At 35.2% G+C, this 22,307-nt stretch overlaps 1 protein-coding gene across 1 annotated transcript in view; it reads left to right on the top strand.

The window, feature by feature from the left end:
* The window catches only part of LOC121418593 (hypoxia-inducible factor 1-alpha-like), a 56,670-nt gene extending 35,239 nt beyond the window's left edge, over positions 1-21,431 (top strand). Inside the window, exons 8-15 of the mRNA XM_041612542.1 lie at positions 6,938-7,101; positions 8,304-8,372; positions 9,692-9,849; positions 10,813-10,917; positions 11,464-11,624; positions 12,270-12,901; positions 13,489-13,655; positions 14,166-21,431. Of these exons, the coding sequence (XP_041468476.1) occupies positions 6,938-7,101; positions 8,304-8,372; positions 9,692-9,849; positions 10,813-10,917; positions 11,464-11,624; positions 12,270-12,901; positions 13,489-13,655; positions 14,166-14,459 (1,750 nt within the window). The 3' untranslated portion in view covers positions 14,460-21,431. The remainder of the gene's footprint in view (positions 1-6,937; positions 7,102-8,303; positions 8,373-9,691; positions 9,850-10,812; positions 10,918-11,463; positions 11,625-12,269; positions 12,902-13,488; positions 13,656-14,165) is intronic.
* The last annotated feature ends 876 nt before the right edge of the window (positions 21,432-22,307 follow it).

Below are 22,307 nucleotides of genomic sequence, written 5' to 3'. Positions count from 1 at the left end.
GAGTGAATTGCATTGATTGCCAAACATTGTATTCATTCAAATTCTTCATGGTGCCATCACTTGACCCTCTTTTCTATGCAACTGATAATCTGAGATACCCAGTAACCCTTCAACCCTATTCATCAAATGAAACTTTTCTCCCATGGTTTTAACCATGATTTTAAGACGATATTTTTCATGAGGTGCTGTCAGACTGACTCAAAAATTGAGAATACCAGGAGCCTGTCTTACAAAGAGTTGCGATTGATCTGATCAATTGGAACTATGGACGGCCAGCAACGTCAGCATCTATTATGCATGTTTGTTCAAAATATTTTCTAACTATTATGTATATTCATGCATTGATTGTTTTCTTGAAAATTCACTGTTTCTCTTTGTTTACAAAGGACATTGTGCACATTTCCTGTAGAAAAAATTATGACACTTATGGATTTCCATAGAGTTGTGATTGATTGGATCAATCGTAACTCTTTGTAAGACGGGGCCCAGGTATTCCTTGATAGAGATATTGTCTCTGAGCTTTCTGATCACAAAATACCGTGGCATTTTTGGCAGTGTGAAAGCAAATTTCTTTATAACGTTCCCAAAAGGAAACGCCTAGTTTTAGACAAAATTACAAGATCTTTTGTAGGGATTTTGCCATTATCGTTGGTGTGAAAGCTAATTAGGAGAACTTCCGAACCAGCTGTTTGTGGGCGCTCTGTAGTGCTTGGGTCGTTTTGCCAAGATAGCAATTTTGATTCACACGCCTCTTCCAATATACTCAGACATGCATGCCCATATCTTCAAGAATTCACCCAGAAAGGTACTGGTTTGAAATAAAAATGGAAATAATTGTTTGGTATTTTGACGGCTGAATAAGTTCTTTTGAATTTACGGGTATTTTGTTGATCGAGTCGGTTTGAGAGCAGCTGGAGAGTGTTAATGTCAAGTGCATTCAACCCGTTGGCTTTGCTGGAGTAGTGATTAAAAGCTTCTTCATGTTTATCTTCCTTTTATCTTTGTTGACATGTTCTGAATGATTAATGGACATCTTTGTGAGGTGTCTAGCCTGTCAAATATTTCAGTTGGAGGCTGATGCTGAGAATTGTGATGTTTGTTTCTTCATTTCATGTTTGATTCCTCTCCCCGCTCCTTGTGGTTAGCTTGAAATTGCTCTGTTGATTCACCTTGGGCATGCCCTTGGCAAGGTGAATGTTTTGACGAGTTAGAAATGTAATATAAAGCATAATAAACAAATAAAGATTGACCGAATGATGAAAGGATAAAGAAAAGAGGGTTCATGTAAAAGAGTATGTGGAAAGTCCTAAAAAATGTGACATGACATAAACAAAATTTAGAAACAGAAACTTATCAGTTTCGGTGGCAAGAGGATCCAATTGTAGATTAACATCCCAATATTAAAATTGCACTGTACATACCGGTACATATGGTGCATTACACACTAAAACAATGTCTTTTCCTGGCAGAGTTGTTATTGCTACATGCATCCTGTTTTAATGGATTGTTGTGCATGCCTGTTTTAATGGATTGTTGCTCATGTCTGACATAATGAATGCACTTCCTCTACCTCCTTTGTTAAATAGTTAGTTGATTTTATTCATGATTAAAAGATTCGGAATATACATGTAATAAGATCGAACATCAAAGAATTACAAAGGAACCATAATCAAACATGAGCATTCCTTCCAAAGCTTCCAAATTCATTTTATACCTACATACATTCTGTATATTTTGCCTTTCTCCACATCCTACAGAGTCAATACAATATGTTTGTTCATTCTAATGGAAATTTGCATCACTTCATTACTTTATAGGTTTATGAGGGGGAACTAGTATTACATGTAGTTTTTAATCTATTTTGAATAATTGGTATTGTATGCATTTCTTTGATAGCTTTTTATGTTTCTGATTCATGATTGCTCCAGAAATCGTCCAAACTTCCGATAAAGGTCCCTATTGATCGGTTTACCTTTCCTCACCATTTTGCCCCAGAAGGCAGACGAACAATACATTGCATTTTTAAAACCGTCAGCACGACTATATCCAGCCGCAAGCCCAAACAATGAGGTGTTAAGAGACAGAGGATTATACCTGTAAATTTTCTAGGTCTCAGGTATCCCTACACATGATACCTTTAGGTTGTGTTTTTCACTAAAGACATCTAAGCCCTGTATACCTGCATGAGAAGGCTTTATTACCTTGTGTTGAAACATGAACCTGATATTAAAAGGAGAGCCTTCCAGGGACGTACATTGTCGGTTGATATGACGAGATCAATTCGTCTCAGGATCATGTTAGGACAGAATGAGGCTAGGGTTTAAAAGGCGGTTTAAGACACCGTTCTCACTATCTTCCCAAAACTAGTTTAGTGGAAACTAGTTTGACGTGTATTGAGAAAGGTCAAAGTGGTCTTGGAAGCGATCTTTCAAACCAGTTCAGAAAACCACCTCGCGATGTAGTTTTGAAGATCACTTTGCCTCGTTAAACTGGTTTTAGCAATAGTGAGGACACAACCATTTCGAGTGCGCTACTCCACATACTGGATGTATTTTCGCACGAAATATGTCACCCCACTGAGAGTGTTCTCATAGCAACAAGACCGCTTTGTGAAGTGGTTTTGAAATTCATTTTCGGGCAATCAAATGGGAACGTTAGCAAAGCGATCTCCCAAACTGGTTTCCTGAACCAATTTCCAGTAAACTAATTTTAGAAAGTAATGTATAATGAGGACGGTGTCTTTAATAGAGGAAGATGACGGATGAGTTTAGTAGGTTAATATCTACCCTTGATCAGACCCTGCATGGAGAAAGTCATTGCTTTGAAGGTTAATTGTCCTGACCACCCAGTTCTGTTATGTTGGGTGTTTATAGTTTAAGGTGTATGTTGTGAGAGGAAATGCAGAATAAATCTGAACATGTTGAGGCCTATAGACATTGAGGTTTTACAGAAAGGGGCACATTTCTTTGAGAGCAAATTGTAATGTTTCAATTGTATACAAGATGTAATGTACCTGTATGTATATGTGGAGGCATGAAACAGTAGTGTAATGACCCCAAACAAAATTTGGAGGGGGCCAGACATTATGTAGGGTTCAAAATTTATGAAGATTAAAAAAGAAACTTAGCAAGCGAGGAAAAATTGTGACCTATTTTAATGGAAAAAATCTGATTTTGTGATAGATTTTGACTCATGTTCAGGAAATAACATACTTTACTTTATTCCTTTCCTTTTCTTTCTTTTTCTGTTTTCTGGAAATTCTGGTTAATGGAACATTTTTTTTTTTTGGGGGGGAGGGGGTGCATGGCCTCCAAGCCCACCTTCTGTACATCAGTGGAGAGAGAGAGAGAGAGCCCAGGCAAAGCCAGGGGAGTCGGCGAAAGAGATGGGTTTACAGAAACTGTACTCGAATACTTGAGAAACTATGTGGGACATGTTCGAAATTTTGAAATTGGTGGATATAACTTTGGGTAGAATGACTCTATCAAAGACAAGCCGACAGAGTTCCCACAATATAGAGCCTTCAATATAGAAGCAATAGAGCGCCTCCTATTACATTGTACATTCATGAAATACATGAACCAGAATAGAAAACAGAGTGCCACTTTATGTGTCGACAGGTCATTGTATAGATAAGCTAACTCTTCACTTTTCTTACTTTTTGGGGTTCTTTTTACGGGGTACTTTCAGTACAGATTTTGTTTTTTATTGCCTTTTTTTAAGTTGGTATGCTGCATATGTAGTGGACATTTCCAGAAAGTACCATTGCATTATTATCTTCTTGAGATTTTTTCATGTCATCTTTAATAGATGCTTACTGCAGGGAAAAATTACACAGGGGCTGGAGGCAATTTATCCCCTGAAATGCTCAAAAGAGCCCTGCAAACTAAGAAAGTAAAGGAGCTCTGGTAATCCCCATTCATTGTAATGTTAACGTATGGCGAGTCGAAAATAGCCCGTTTTAACATTTTATTGTAGTACTAGTACATGTAGATACATATAAGTGGTCTGAATAAAAATGGATAAAATGGCTGTTTTCGACTCGCCATACGGCAGCGGTAGAACAAATGTGACCAAGGTATAAGTTGTGAAAAGTAGCCCTTGAAAATCAAATAAAAATAACATTTTTATTGCCTGGCTGACTATCCTTTCCAGTATGATTTTTGTGTGTTTGTGTTGTGTGATCATGGACTCTTCCGATTTGTTAGCAAAATTTATTGTGAAACGTGATATTATGAATAAAAGGTTTAAGAGCTGTCAAGTTCAAGCAACCTTGAAAGGAATTGTCCATTATTCTATTTCCTTTTTTTTATTGTATTTTGGGGATGGAGGGGAAGGAGGATAGATTATTCACTCTGGAGGCAATAATATGTCAAGTAGTTTCAGGTTTAAGTGCCCCCCCCCTTGTGCCTCTTACAATCAGCATGGACCCACTGCTCAGAGTAGTAGGTCCATGCAATCAGCAATTGATGTGGCAGCTATAGTCAGCTTCAACAACAATCTTCATGCATTAGGATTCCTTGGTATGCCTCTTTTATTACAGTCTGTATTAGTTTAGGTAAATGTATATTGCAAATAGGCCTTAAGGGACAGCTGACAGTTTAACAGGTCAACCCATGGAATAAATGCCCTGGCTACAAGATGCTCATACATAGTCATAGGATACACTTTAGTTTGTATCTTAATGTGTTGAGCCTCCAGCGCCTGGCATATAGGCTCTGGTATTTACGTACCATTAACACTCCTAGAACGATCAATTTTGAATTTTGCTGTCAAAGCGTGCATACAGAACCATGTTTATGGAATAAGGAAATTTCTGTGTTACGGTATAGAGGTACATGGATTTGCTAGCATTATAATACAGGGCCCTGGCTTTATGATTCATTTCATTTACATATGTATATAAAGAGAGAGAGAGTGCACAAAGACATAATTAGTCTTGTCAACTGCATGTAATAATGATTACTTTTTATATTTCAAAATCAATTCAGATATTAAACACAAACTAGAAGAAAACATTTGGTGTCATTAACTATTCAGTAGATACAAAGATGAAAGAGGAAAACGGAAATGGAATAGCACAAATGTATATATACAATGAAATATCTTTTTGGTTTTTCCTTTCAAAAAAGATATTGACAAAATGCAATAAACAGAATGTGATGTGTTATTGAATGTCTTTGTCATTACATGAATCCAATACTGGTTTCATGTTTCTGTATAGATCCGAGGTTCTCATGAACCTGGGGATTTTCATTTTGAAAATTGAAACCTAGGCAATTCTCGATTGTTCTATTGTAAACATGTGTGATATATTTTATTGATATAAACTGGCTATTTATAGCACAGAGTGAACCTTATACATTGTACCCTCCACTAAGTAGTATAGGAGAAGCATTTGACAAAAAAAATCAGGATATGCCGATACATGTATGGTCTTATAAAAAATCAATATTTAAGCATCTTGTAGATTATAATTTGCAATTTTTATGCTATATACAGTGCAGTGAAGAATAACATAGAAAAATAATCAGTATGGTAGCCTATCTAGCAGTGAATCAGATGATGGAGCTTCAAATACACTCCTTGATCAAGTTCACCTTGTCTCTAATTATACACTGTACATCACTATATGCTTGGGAGATGACTGTAATGTAATGATATGAACATGATGTGGAAGAGGTTCATCGTGGTGATGGATAAAGTTGAAGAAATCAATCAGTAGTCTCGCGATCCATCGTGAGACTACTGATTAATTTCTCCAACTTCAATATAACCGTGTACATGTATGTGCACTATATATATAATAATAATAATGCAGTTCTTGTATAGCACATATCACATTATGTCATAACGTCCCTATGCGCTTCCAAAGGACTTGGATATTATTACCCTGGCTTTAGCCCCGCAGCCTTTTACAGCGCGGTGGCATTTCAAGGAATAAATTCCTGCTAGGTACCCATTCATCTCACCTGGGTAGAGTGCAGCACAATGTGGATGAATTTCTTGCTGAAGGAAATTACAACATGGCTGGGATTTGAACCCACGACCCTCTGTTTCAGAGTCAGACGACTAATCCACTGGGCCACAACGCTCCATTGATAGCTTTAGTTATAAATGCTCATTTAATAGTCTGAATAAGATATAACTCAACCCTCTAGTGGTTGCAACAGTCTGCCATACATAATAATTCACCACATAATTTTTGTTGATTGATGGATACTATCTTGTGTAACATTTGACTGCAAGAAGATTTGTGAATTCAAGTACAGTAGTCAAATACAAATACTGTAGTCTATATGATACATCATTTATGTTGGTACTCATAGTAACAATGAATAGAGAGAAACAGGCAGGGTAGGAAAACAATTTTAGAGGCATGGCCCTGGGAAGCGGGGGTGCTAGGGATGAAGCACCCCCCCCAAAAAAAAAAAGTAAAAGCTATGCTAAAAGATTTTAACCTGGACTTGTGTTTATTTGTATGGTATATTTTTTGTTTTGATATTTCCCCCTTGTTTTTCATCTTTCTTGCAAACTACTTCCCTCTATAGTTCATTATTACCTGTCAAAAGTACAAAAAAAATCTGCACATTTTATATCAACAGGAAATAGGATAGCTCAAAGGAATAATCACATTTCTTGTTTCTGCCCAAATCCTCTTTTCTGTTCTTTGTTCATATATTTAGGGACATGTGCATGTTGTAATACTCAAATTGAGTGATCTGATTAGTATTACAACTACTTAGATGTTTGTTAATTTTTCAAGCATATTGTTTGGGAAAAACAACAGAAAAGTCCAAGTTTGCCTTTGTTATTTATGGTTTTAGATTATTTGATTGTAAGATACATGTAAGCCTATTTTCTGTATTACTTTGTAGTTTTTGCCTCTGAACTTGAATTAATGATACTACTACTGATTTTGTTCTGTTTTCTGCAGTGGTGTAGAGCATGGAGACAGAGTCCTCTCAGTCAGTCAACAAGAGAAGGAGAAGGAAGAAGAGGTGATCAAAGATGTTGAGATGAAAGAAGAAAAGACCTTCGCTGCTCCTCAGCATGCCAACATTTCCAATGACTTCCCTCTCTATCTGGCTGGATGTAACTGTAAGTCAACTAATTTTAACTAATATAAGAGTCTTTCATAGTTTTCAAATTTGGTCAAAGATCCACAATTGTTACTACATGTATGTGTTATCACCGAGCTAAAAGTGCAGTTACGATAAAAACGTCATTTATCAAATTAACCGATATAAGTATTTTGAAGTTGAATATTGGTTCAGTATTGGTTTTGATTTGATATGATTTGATTGGGTTGGATTGGGTTGGATTGGATTGGATTAGATTGGATTGGGTCGCATATGATTGGGTTGGATTGGATTGGGTTGGGTTGGGTTGGGTTAGATCGGATCAGATCAGATTGGGTTGGATTGGATTAGATTGGATTGGATCAGATTGGATTGGATTGGATTGAATTGAATTGGATCGGATCAGATTAGATTGGATTGGATTGGATTGAATTGAATTGGATTGGATTGAATTGAATTGGATTGGATTGGATTGGATTGGAATTGATTTGATATGATTTGATCACTGGCGTAAATCCTTGTGCACACCTTTTGTTCGGGGGGGGGATGGTCTGAACGATAGGTGTGACGTAAGGATTTACGCCAGTGGATTTGATACAATATAATGTGATATGATTTGGTAGGATATTATATAATATGAATTGATATGATTTTATTTTATTTTCCTTGACTGTTTTTTTTTTGTAAATAGTGCAAAAAAAAAGAAATGTGAATGTTCAACAGGATATATGATCCATGAATGCTCTTTGCACTAATGATAGTAAACATTAAGATTGATTGATAAGATATGTCAGTTCCTTGGCTAAGTGTCCATTCAACTTCCTGACCTTTATCATCAGAGTTCCCTCATTCCCATCACCTTTCAAAATGAATTTCCTTTTCATTTATTACCATTTATCAATCCATTGTCAACTAATAGGTCTCATATATATTCGCCAATGATTTGATGATGCATAGATCAGACATAATGGACTTCCTTTGCTTATTACTCTTGATGGAAAAATCCAGAGATCTTAGAAAATCTAAATCATGTGCTCTTTAGAGATCAGAATAATGAGCCTTTATAATGTATGATTTTATTGAAGATGAGAATGAAATGTCTTTGTAAAGTTTCATTTCATTGAAGATCAGAATAAAAGGTCTTGGTAATGTGTCATTTCATTGAAGATGAGAATGAAGTGCCTTGGTAATGTTTCATTTCATTGTATCTTATTTGAACAGCGTCTCAAGCGGTGGAGGAGAAATTGGCTTACTTAGCGCCAACTGCTGGTGATGTCATGATTGAATTGGGTAAATGTCAATGTATTATCTTTATACAAACCTTTTTTCTCCCCCCCCCCCACTCTACTCCCATTCTCCTACCCTTTCTCATACCCTCCTTCATCATTTGGCCCACTTATGTCCCTTTTACCTTTCCACTCACCTTTCCATCCTCCTCTCTTTATATCCCTCTTCTCCCTCTCCTTTGTCGATCTCTCCTCCCACCCTACCCCCATTCTCCCACCCTTCTTTATCCCCTCCTTTACTCCCTTTACAGCCCTCTTTTATCCTTTCTACTCATCTCTCCATTCCCCTTCTTTATATCCCTCTCCATCCTTGTCCCATATCTACTCCCTACCTACCCCCATTCTCCCACCCTTCTTCATCCCCTCCTTTACTCCCTCGACCGCCCTCTTTATCCTTTCCCTTTCTACTCATCTCTCTATTCCCCTTCTTTATATCCCTCTCCTCCATCCTTGCCCCATTTCTACTCCATCCCCCCTACCCCCATTCTCCCACCCTTCATTATCCCCTCCTTTACTCCCTCTACAGCCATCTTTTATCCTTTCCCTTTCTACTCGCCTCTCCATTCCCCTTCTTCATATTCCTCTCCTCCATCCTTGCCCCATTTCTACTCCATCCCCCTACCCCCTACCTCCCACCTACCCCCCATTCCTCTACACTTCTTCCTCCCCTCCTTCAATCCCTCTGTTGCCCTCTATCACCCCACTCCTCATCTCTCCATCCTTTCTCTTTTTTATGTAAATCCCTCTTTCCCCTTCCTTTTACCCCATCATTACTCCCTCCAAATCCACATACCCCTACCATCCCTCCACACCTTTACTCCTTTTACCCCTTATGCCCCTCTGCTCATCTCTCCATCCTCCGCTCTTTCTCCTGCCTCTCTTTCCACCTCCCTGTAGTTGTATTTGTCTAAGCCATTGCACTTGACCTATTTGACTCTAGTAATTTCCTGTCTCCTTCCTCTTAATGTACATATGTTTACTTTTTAACATTGTATGATTGGAGACTGTCTTTTTCATCTCGAAATGAGACAGTAATTTGACAAAGTACTTGTATATTAGATTCCATCTGAGTTAAAGAATCTTAGGAATTAAAAAAAGCACTACTCTGTATCTTGACTGGTATAATAGACAATAATCCTTATAATTGAAATGTGAATTGTATGTCTCAATGTTTACTGTTCATTTCATATCCATGAATTGTTTCCGACATTGATATTAGTATTCTATTAAATCAATATTTTATATTATTGATTATCATAAAATGAGAGTATATCTCAACTGTTATATTCATCCATTGTTTTCAATATTTGTAATCACATTTAGATCCTTCAGAAGGTCAGAGGATGGACATGAATAGTGAGATCACAGAATTCAATGAATCAGATAGCTTCGTGCCCTTTGACCCCTTTGCACCTCTACCGCCCAGCCAAGCCAATGATAGTGTACAGCAGAACACCAACGAGACTGTCATGAATGTACAGGTATGGCCATCACTCTCATAATACTCTCCCCATGGCTTGGATGTCATTTGTAAAGAACCAAATTTCACAAACTTTTTTGGAATCGACATTTTTTGGCCTAATTGGCTACTGTTATCTGTGAGCCACGATTTTATCTACACGTATGCCCAGATCTAAATTTGCAAGATGATTTATTTATGAACTTATTTGATTTCCACATAATGACACATGAGTTATACATATGAAGATGTATCTTTTTCTTGTTTTCTCTTTCTCTTTTGTTTTTTTGAACATAGTGATATCAAAACTTGACAATTACTTGTAATTTTATTAATAGGGAAACTATAAAATACAAGCTCTGCTTTTAATAGTTTGCCCTTCATACCCTCATCTTGTTGATATATCTGTCCCCAATCTGAACATTCAATTGTATAACCTTTATCTTATTTATTAGAATAATGGTGATGTATTGTAATATTTTGTCTTTAACGATTTACTGACTTTTGATGGACGTTAATTGGATTTGATATTTTGTGAGGTATGAAAAATGATAAACTGAAACTTAAGATTCAATCATTGTACATTGTGACAAAGTCGTTAAAAGCCAGAGGCTTGATATGGATGTCTCCTCTTACATGATTAGAAAAAAATATATATCACATTTGTTTAGACCTGGGGAGCGTTTCATGAAAGGACTTGTCGGACATTTTATCCGACAAGTCCTGTTTCATCCGACAGTTACTATAGTAACAGTGCTTCTCATCCAATCAGAATCCAGGAAAGTTGTCAGATCTGACAACTTGTCGGACGAAAATATTGATGAAACGCCCCACTGGTTAAAATCTTGGACTTGTTGTATGTCCCGATTGCTGAATATTGAATTAGTTAAAAACAATTTATAAAGTATGAAGGACCTGAAATCAAAGTAACGATATACCTATGAATTTTGTTACACAGTTTTGTTATCTTTCTATGTCTTTATAGGACCCTGGTGTATTGAAGACTCAGTACCTGTGTACCAACAATGATCCATTGCTACTTGACAAAAGACCAAACCTGGATACAGAGAAGCAACCTGTCAATGATGTGGTAAGAATCAGCAGTTATGGTTTATTTACAAGGCATAATCTTCCACTTTTTTTTTAAAGATATTACCTGAGCATACATTTATGATCACTTAAGCTAACCAAGTTCAGTATCGGTGGATTTGCTGCTCACAGAATATTGAAAAATGAATGTATTAAAATGATTGTATGAGCATGGAGAGTGTAGTTACCAGACCAAGTGTGATTACATACCCAGTTCTCTTGCATATTCATGTACAGATTTATTCATAATTTGATGAGTTAGATTAGGCCATCATGCAGTAAGTGGATTGTTTACTGTCATATTAATTTTCTTAGAGAGATTATAAGCAGGGATGTCAATTTTCAGGATAAGGCTAGCTTATTTTTGGCCATAGAAATCATATTTTTGTTTAAAAAATGGCTCATTCTAGGTTACTTTTCCAGTCTGTTGTAAGCAATATTCAATGACATCCCTGTAAGACTTTGCATTAATGATTGTTAACACTTTAAATCTGAAAGAGTCATCAATAATGTTTTTCATGATTATTGTTCTGATACTGTTTAACAGGTTGCTAAGCAACAGATTCCATGTGATGAGCTAGCTATGAGGGCTCCTTACATTCCTATGGGTGAGGACTTTGACCTGTCAACTGATTCTCTTCTTGGTGATATGGATCCCTTCACGAGTGAGACTTGGATGCCTGTAGATCCATTCGGTACAGGTTCAATGTGAGTATCTTACATAGGGAATATCAAAAAGCATATTAAACTTTAAGTCCCTTCAAAAGGTAAATGTCACCATTCCAGTTTATTACTAGATTATGTGAATGCATATGTCCTAAAACAGATATTTTATGGAGAATATAAAAATTTGGTGGTTTTTTTTGGTAAATTTTGGATCAATGAAGTCAAAGAAAAATTCTAAATGATCAATATGAAGCTTTTGAGGGTGTAAATTTTTCTTTGTTTATTCTTTCAGTCACTAGTTCAAAGTTTTGAATCTGTTTTTTTTATGTTAAACGGGGGGTGGCTGAAGTCATCTCACATTCTTGTCATGTTCCCTCAAAATTATGTAAGGTAATGTCTATCTTGATTGGTTCTCACCACAAGAAGACATCATAAATGTGAGATTTTATTTTTGATTGAAAAAAAATGTGTTAGGCTTTTTAATAGGGTAATGTAAAATAACTTACTCCCAGCAAAATTATGGTATATGAAGGGTTACACATCTGTAATGTTTTCCTTCAAATGTGCTTATGCCAGTGTCTTGTTCTAGGCATGTAAATGAAAGTGTTTTTGAAGTCACATGATAGTTTACAGTATGTATTTTTATACAGGCTCTAATGTTCTTATTTCATTTTTTTGCATACACAGTGATAAGAACCTAAGACCAATGGAAGATAATGGGATGGACTACCCAGCCTCTCAGAGTAGCAGCTGTCGTACATCAGGCAGCCCCATGGAGTCCTGTAACAGCAGTCTGAGCGGCAGTGTACCCAATCTTTACTTCCCCAATTCCTCACCCAGCACTCCTCAGCATACCCCGCTCCTGCTCTCCCCGGCCATGTCGCCCCACAGCGGTGCCCCCACACCGATGCTGCACTCGCCGATGAATCCAAACCTTCTGTCTCCACTTGGCCAACCATCTCATCAAGACGACAGACTCTTCGCCTCACCGCTTCCGTCTCCTGCACCCATCCAGCAGCCGTTGGGTGTGTACATCCCGTACCCACCTATGTCGTCGTACCAGCAGGTGCCTCCCAGCCCTCAGAACATCATGTCACCCCCTCATCAGAGATGCCAAACAAGCATACAATCCCCGCCCCTCAAGCGGAAGCAGGAGCATCCAGATTGCGGAGACTGCGCTCCTAGAAGCAAGATAAGTAGATCTGACGGGCTGTTAGGGATGCTTGGGATGAGGAATTGTAGAGGAGGAGGAGCGGATGACGACAGGGTCATGTATGTCAAGAGAGAACCAGATTCAGAACCTGACAGATCATCCCCAGGTAGGACTTCTTCTCATCTATCTGAAGTTGTGGGCTTCAGAATCCCAATCAAATCTGGGCGATTCCATAGAGGCCATACATCTGATCCACTATATGATGGAAATTCCTGAATTGATTTGCCTCAGTTCTTTTAGTTCATATTTAAGGTTGTATTGCTCTCAAAATATCATGACATAAGCAGTTTGTAAAAAAAAAACAGTAAGAATTAAGAAAAATTAGGGATCGAACATTGGTGATTAGTGTTGGAACATAATGTAGGCATCAATATCCACTTTTACAAAAAAAAAATAGAATAAGACAATTAAATACAATTTTACATTTGTAAGGATGAATGTGATTTCTCATCTCGGACAATACAAGAGTGGTGGAGCATATTTACCGCCACAAATAATTCTAACCAAATATGAATATAAAAAAAGTATTATATTTCTTGGTGTTCAAGTTTTTGTTGGACTTACATTCAAAAAGTTTTCCAGTGCATTATAGCTGTGTGATTGTAAAGATATTGAAAGGATTACACTGTAGAAGGATATTTGCATACCTTGAATTTGATTGAAATTATGATTTTTTTTATTATTAATCTTCAGGTGAGAGTCCTTACATAGACACAGGCACAGTAAGAGGAGGGGGTGGACAACAGCCGAAACCAAGAGATAATAACATGGACCTACTATCAGCACTCCTTACTAAAGTTGATAAAGACAATGTCAATCCATTCAGACATTCACAGCTACTACAAATAGTTGCTCAGAGGGTAAGATATCTTCCAAATTAGAACTTGTTGTTGTGGTTGTTTTGTTCATCTTATCACTTTTTTCGCTTGGTCTACATGCGTTAAGGCAAACTTCACTGGTAAAGAGTGATGCACAGTTGAACGTGAAATAGACTAGCATACTTGTCCAAGGTGCATAATGTAAAACAATGGGATACCCTATTTCTGATTAAGAACTTATTTATGATCAGATTTTAAATCCAGAATCTTTTGTATCCCAGTCATTTATTTTTGACAAGTTATTACAGACAGATGTTTGCTGGTTGAATTTTTAAAGAATCTTTCTGTCCCCTGAAACATCTAAGTATGATGGTACAATCTTTATGCAGAAATATTTATTAACTTGACAGGTATAACTATAGGAGAGACTAACGATGTGAGAAAATTACAGATGTTAATGGAGGTACGTAACTGTTAACCCCTTTCAAATAGACAATTGTAAATGATGATGTAATTTAGTTAATTGATTATTGTCCCTTTTAAACTTGATAGGTCTCTGGGAATGGCTCTTCTAAAGGCCCTAATGCTCTACTGCATGCCAGCACATCCAACCTGCCATCATCAATCAAGCCCAAGAACCAACCAGAGCAAGAGCCTAAGCATCAGGGCCAGCCTGTGAGGAAGAGCAGTATCACCCAGCTGTTAGGCAGAGATGGACTGCCACTAGGAGCAGCTTTGCCACTCATCACAAACCTGGATGCAGAAGTCAATGCTCCATTGCCTACCAACAGGCTGCTACAGGGGGAAGACCTCTTGCAAGCCCTGGACCTAACAGCCCCGTACTGACCTTCATGGAGCCCCTGTTAGAACAGGGATGGAGAAAGAGAAAAGGTTATTATCAATGCATTGAAAGGAGCTCTCCATGAAAATATTAATGGTTTATTGCCAAGGATAGTTTTCCATAATGACATTGTATATTATAAGTGGTCTGCTATGTATGGAATGCTGTAGTCATGATTTTGTTCTAATACTTAAGTATATCAGAGAACTTGCTCAGAGACATGTTACATTTCAGCATATTAACTGGAGGGGAAGAAAGTTACAGTCATGATATTTGGATTCTTTGTAATCGTTTCTGTAAATAAAAGTGGAGTAGTGATGAACTAAATGTAGGTTCATACATCAAATATATGTCTGTGAATAGTGAACGGATATTGTCGTGGATGTGCACAAAACATGAAATGATGCCCTGTAAATGCACAAATGTGATCGATGTTTCTCTGTCTTGGCACATTATCAATACAGCCTTTGATTGTAAATTGGTATTTCTGAAGTCATTATCATACATTATCCAGTTCACATTTTTTCTTCCGGATTTTATTTTTCATGGCTCTTTATGTAAACTTGAAAGTAAGCATCTTACTGTATGATCCCCCACCCCCTTTAATTTTTTATCGGGTTGGCATGCATGCTAAACCTTAAACAAAACTATCAAAAGTGAATGTAAATAGATGATATATTTTGCTGCTACATTTATTCTTATAATGTACAATGTTCTGTAGCGCATATTGTACCTAACATTTACATGCTTTATATATTGCTAGATTAATGTAATTCCTCTTTTTTGTACAAAATGTTCCTGGACATCTGTTTTTTATCACCTTATTTCCTTTTTAATACACCTTTTAATCTTTCTGTGGAGACCAACAGGTTAATCTTACCCAACACTGAAGTCTGTTGTAGAAAATATTAAAGACAATAAGTTTGTTAACCCTTTGGGTACTGAGCACACATAAATGCAGGTGTGGATCTGTGGAGAATGTGTGTCAAAGCACAATGAGCCAGTTTTTAAGGGGTTAAATTTAATATTGAGATTTTCAGTCGATTTCTATCTTTATTTTCCATTTAATGGATTTCGAATCCATACTTCAACTTTGTTTATTTTGTGAGATTAAGGGATTGTGCTAAAATGCACGATTTGCAACTTTTCTTAATTTCACTTAGACCTGAAATATTTATTTTGGATCTACTTGAGATCACCAAAAGATGTATGCTTTCTTGTCAAATTATTATTCATCCTCCACTTATGTATACCCAAATAGAAATTTGTTTGGGAAATGAATTTTGTATATTAGACGATTTATATTATATTTTCACCAAACAGTGTTTGTCTATAGAATTACCTTATGTAAATATATCACTATATGAGAAATCGGTAATTTATTTACCATTAGGTTAAATTGATTAAAGGTAATATGATCATACACTTCATGTAACTATATTGTGGTAGTCAGGGGGTAATTTAGGGAAGAGGTTTTAGTTTACAGAGAAGGATCCACAAATTATCAATTACTACATCAGATACTTTCGGGGTGATGAAAAAATACTTTTATTTCTTGTTCTCTAAGAAGCGCGAAGAAGACTAATACATTTGATGCATGAAAATATATTCTTGATACAACAGATTTTAGTAATGGAAGTTTTTAAAACGACTTTATAATTTTGTACACAAAACTATTTTTCTTCAATGTCTCTCATGTTATCTGTGCATGTGTGTGTATGTGTGTCTTTGTTGACAAAAAGAATTCATTGTGGTGTTAATTAGGAGAAATGTATATTACTCCTATTATGTTTAAAAACAAAATATGTGTAGAGATTGTGATGTCCAGAGTTATTTATTGTAACAATGGCAAGTAAGCAAGTAAGTGGAATTGTTTAAATTATAATCATGTCTTCAGGCAAAACTGTTTTTCCCCAACACCAGTCCTTGAGATAATTTTTAAGGTGTGGCTTTACAATGTAAGTCTCACTCTTCTAAATTCTGAAATGTGAACCTGTATGACATTAGTAGCAGTACATATACTTTACAATCTTCCATATATATAGAAATAAAAATATTTTGAATGTAACATATTAAATATGACACCTTGCCTCTATTTGATTCTAAATCATCTCATTCATTCTTTTAAAAAATCAATGATATGCTTTAAGAAACAACTCAAAATAAAGATATCTATGAAAGACAACTCAAAATACTGTCAATATTCTCAAGTTTTTGTTTAAGACCTAGATATTTACAAGGGGAGAAGGTGGATTCTTGTGTAATTCTATCCCTGTGTATATATTGCTGTATACTATTCGCAAGGCATTGTAAGAAAGTAGTGTGTTCATATGTGTTTATTCATTGGTGTTGATGTATGTTTATAACGCAAGGGGGATATAATTGAATGCAAAGAAATGGATATGAAAATGCTTACCCTTGTGATTTTTGATGAAAAGAAGTCACTACAAGATCAGAATGGTTTGATTTTAAAGGAGTCTAAATTTACACTAATGTGTATTTTCATATATATATACAAATCGTGTCTTGGAAGTATTTGATGTTTATATATTTCACATGGAATATTATAAATCAAGTTCTCTTCAGTGACGCACTTCTTATATGGTAGAATCAGCGTAATTCCATTATTTACCATCTAGGAAAAATTTAAATTCATTTTTATTCTGATTTTATTTTTCGTGTTCAAGCTTACTACATGTATCTTCGCATGAGAATACAATGGCTTTATTATATTGCTCTAAATAGTCCTTATATTCTGTGAAATTGTAAAAGCAATGGTATCTGAAGAAATCAGAGAACCCAAGTCACTATTCACTTGCACTACTTTTGATTTGGTGTTTTCTTTCCAGAAGAGATCATTAAGATTGTTAAAAGTAACTAGTATCAAATTGGTAGTACATGTATTAACCTATTGTATGATGTGAGTTAAGGTATCTAAATTGTTTCTTCACATTATTTTACCTACATGTAGCTATCATATTGATAGTTAGGAGTAAAATTATGTTCTTTTACTGGAAAAAGAATTTTTTGACAAATTTTAAATTTGTTGCAATGAATTGCCCATTATTACATCACAAGTTATGAACAAAAAAAAAACATTACGGACTACATAAGATCGATGTTGTAAGGCATAGAATAAAATGTTGTGTATTTTATTTAATATTGTACATACATATATGAGTGGGAATCGGGCATAATTTTGTTCAGCTTTGTTACTGCATTTGTTTGCTGATTTATTTTGCATCTCATGTTTGATAATTCAAACAATATACAAGCTAGATTATGTCAAGAAAAAAAAATGCTATCATTACCGTTGCATGCTAAGAGCTCATGTAAATTGCAAATTGATTCGCTTATACATATATACAACATATGTGTTGAGATAAGAATCTTTTATTGATATCTACCAAACAGAGTGAGATAACCTGGGATATTGATGTGAAACTAAAAACCAACATTATACAAAATATCTTGGATCGTGGTTATGGTTATTAAAATGGTGTATGGTTTAATGCTAAGAATAGACATTGATATGTTTGCTTGTACAGACTTATTATGGTGATGGGCTGTTTGTACAACAGTGTGTATGTATATGATACATGGTGTATGTTACAATATTCAAATTGATATTGGCACAGTTTGCGTTGCTGTATAGTGGTGAATGGTCACATCGGATTTGCATAAGCCCCCAGCAATTACAAAATAGTAGCAAGAGAATTTTACTTTATTTGTTTCTGTTATATTTCGTAAGGCATTGTGAAGTGCAGCAGCTTTTCCTCTCAATATTGTGTATTGACTAGAACCCTTGGTTGCCAGTATGTGACCTGTAGATTATAGAGATTTTAATGTAAATGACCAATAACAGAATGTATTATCAAATCTGCACTAATATTGCAATGGGGTGGTAAGATAATTCCTTGGTATCGAAATATTGAAATATCAAACAACTGAACATTTTAAGGGTTTTGCCTTTATACCAATACATCACCCTTGGCCCCTTCATACTTACAACAGATCCTCAATGAGTATCACCCGGTCAGGCAACTATGTTCAAGTAACAGAAAGATGTTAATCCCTCTAAATTTAAATTCAATTTCATATGAGCAAAGAGCATTTCAATATCTAATACCTCAGCTGTGGAATAAGTCTCTGTTAAAGTGTTACCTTTCCCAATGATAAAATCAAATTTCCTAATGATGCATTATCGATTTTCAAATTGTTGAAATTCAGTCTCAAATATGTATAATGATGTTATTAGGTTATGTTTTATGATGTATTTAGGTTCAATATGATTGTTTTTCCTTTTCTATCTCTATCTCTCTCTTTCTCATATTACCTTGTAAAGCGCTAAGAGTCTATAATTTGCGCTATATAAAATTTGAGTGTTTTTATTATCACCATCAAGCAAAATTAGAAATAAGAAATCACCCTTCCCTCCCTCATTTTAATCATGTTTTTAAAAATTATTATTTGGAATATTAATTATGACAGCTCAAATCATGTTTCTGAATCACATGTGATTGCTCTGGTGTTTTATTTTAGTCTTGCCAAGTACTAAGGGGAGGGACTAATGTGTACTCCATCATTTATGTTACACATACAGATTCGATGAACCTGAGATTTTGAAGGGAACATGAATTAAATTGTTTATAAGAACTAATTCTGAAATACTTTATGCTGCTCTTAAAATATCTGAAATAATGATTTCAAACTGGAAATATAATTTATGATCCACTTTCATATTAACCAATTATCAGTGAATTGTCATTTTCAACTCTTCTTAAAGTCAGTATATTTTAAATGTTTATGAAATGACAGGCAGAAAGATGATCTGTTGATCTCTTTTTCTATTTTTTTTTCATTCCTTTTGCTCGATCACCTTCAATCTCAAACGCTTTGTTCAAATATATTTTGCTCGTTTTATTTCTAAAGCAGTTCATTAATGGTTTTATCTAGAATTAGATTAATATCTGATGGAGAAGGTTTGTAATGATTTGATGTGAATACTATCCACAAAATGTATTAGTTGATGTACATGTATTTTGCCAAATAAACAATGCTGCTCTGTTATAACCTTGTTGTAGCTTGAAACATATATCACATATTTTTATTTACTATGTAATCTTTATAAAAAAATCATATGAACTTGATTTTATGTGAAAAAAAATTGGCCATGCTCAATTTCTTATGATGGTGTATAAGTGAGTTTTGCGATATAATGCATCTAGTTACAGGGTTGTTATGTAAAAATATGCATAATAGAGATCAACAGTATCTTTGCCGCCTGTCTTAACACTCATAATAAAACAACTCCTTTCCAAAAAAAAATATTCTTTTTGGAATGATCCAGACTTTCTCAGGATGACATGGATTATTTACTGCAATTTTGCATTGCTTAAGATTGTTTATCAGTGAAAATATTTCGATTATTAAGTAATCCTACCATTTCCCACAAAAAAATATGGTTTACAGTTTGGGTTATTTAGTATTTCTTCGTAAAGCTTGTCACATGATGTATGTACTAAGTTCACCAGGTAGTTACATTGTTAAGAATATGGCCCTGTTCTTTTATTGCATGAAATCAATACTACATCATTTCATGGACACTAAATTGATATTCAACTAAAGACATTAATAGATCTCAGCATACCTACACAAATTCTCTGGGGGAAGTTTCTTCATCTTTTTGATATTCTTGCTTTCAGTGTTTGTCCAATATTTTTCCCTCCATAATTTTATACCAATAAACATTTGATTTGTAGTTTTCCTCTCATTCATGCAGTGTTTGGTCATGTTAAACCTCATGAAAAGAATTACAATTGGCACTTTCCATGAAGTCGGGGCACAGATTGTGTCATTTCAGCATAACTCAATACTAATTATACTATACATTTATTGTTTGGAGGCTTTGTATTGGTATTAAGACCATAACATTTTAATGGAAATTTGGGACCATTTAGACTAATTTTCCATGAAGATATTAAGCAAAATAGTGTACAATGCTGTTTAGTGGACACGGTGTCTGTGTAGCATCAGGATGGTTACATTTGGTCCTGAAAGTTAAATTATTTCAATTAGACTGACTAAAACTTGAAACAATACGTGCATTTACCTGGTAAGTCAGTTACTAGTAGCTAAATTACTGAGATTTCCTATTCATAGTTTCAAAAGAAAATTTTAGAATTGTCACGGTGTCCTTGTTGCTTTGGGAAATGTCACATCTGGTGGACACCGAGAAGCATAGTGACAATTTTGAAAATAGAACTACCGGTATATGCAAAGGAAATCTGAGGTATTTGGCTATCTGACGTAACAAGTAAATGTGCATATTGTATCAAGTGTTGGTCAACCTAATTACCATAATTTGACTTATAGGACCAAATGTAAATATCCCGATTTACCACGAACACAGTGTGCCTGTAACAGCATCATTCTCTGTTTTGCCAAATAACTTCGTGGAAAATTAGTCTAAATGGCCCCAAATTTCCAGTAAAATATATGCCTTTAATACAAATGTAAAGCCTTTAAACAATAAATATATAGCACGATCAGTTTTGAGTTAAGCTTAAATGAGCCAATTCATGCCCCAACTTCATGGAATAATGAAATTGCTGAATTGAATCTTTCTTAGGAAGGGGATTTTCTTTTTTGAAGGATAAAATTATGTAAATGATGTTACCTTAAAGAAATCTCCTCTTGTTATACAGTGAATTATTTACATTAATTATTTACATTAATCTATACTTTTTTTCCTAAATGGGGTCTACAATAGGAACTTCACAACCAAAAATATTCTTTTATGCAATTTTGTGAGCAACAATTTGTTACTTATTTGAACATATGGTACATTTGTGGTACTTAAACTCCTAGCAAGTTCAATCATCTATGTATATGTAGTATGTTCCTAGTTAAATTAAGGCATTTGGTATGTTTCTTGACAATCATGATAAAAAAAGAGATGATTAAATCAAAATCATTAAATCATTATAAAAATACTTTCAGTGATGGGCCATTTGAAATATACATTCAGATCTATGTATGCCTTTACCATTACATTGATGCATGTTAATTTATTAATTGTGAATTTTGTTCTGAAATATAGTCACATGATACTCAGTAGTAAATTCAGTATTATTTCACAGCAAAAAATCAACACATGCAACAGGGAATAATATTACTGGTATCGTCGCAGTTTGCTTCACATTTTTTGAAGATTGCTAACACAGAAATTCATTTGTTTAGCAGGTATTTAATAAACAGGACTGTCCAGTTTAAAGGTTTTCCCTATGACTAAAAATGCTATCGGTAATCAGATTTGGTTAAAGATCCAGACCGGACCCGAAAATGAAATTGACAAATTATATACCAATCGAAAGCTTATAAGCTACTAAATACAGCAAGGTATGCTTTATTCATTTTCACCGCTTCCCAGCTGAGTATTTTGATTAAGAATATTCCAATTATCGGGCTTCGAACCCCGCTTAGAAAATAGGCTTTATTGTGCTTTTCACCTGCCTCGAGACCGTGACGTCACGTTGTGTAAGAAGCGTCGTGATTCCATAGGTTTGTACACAGAAAAACTGGGTGATTTTTTTGCTTTCCAGATAACGCATTTCATTCTCTTCACTCCTATCACAGAGGGATATCACATATATTTTTTCCCACAAGCTTGAATTTATGAAATCTACAGTTTTGAACTAGTTTTTGCCTTATTTTATTTCCTGCTTATTTGGCGCAGATTTCAATTCTATCTGCATTTAGATTATGTATAACAACTTTTCCTGACATAGCAATTTAGGCCCAATAAGAACCAAACAGAGAAATCACAAAAAAGGTACTGAATAGTTGTAGGT

Source organism: Lytechinus variegatus, chromosome 7, assembly GCF_018143015.1.
Source record: "Lytechinus variegatus isolate NC3 chromosome 7, Lvar_3.0, whole genome shotgun sequence".
Lineage (NCBI taxonomy): Eukaryota > Metazoa > Echinodermata > Echinoidea > Temnopleuroida > Toxopneustidae > Lytechinus > Lytechinus variegatus.
The sequence above is the reverse complement of the archived record's forward strand: the minus strand, read 5'-3'. Positions and strand labels throughout refer to the sequence as shown.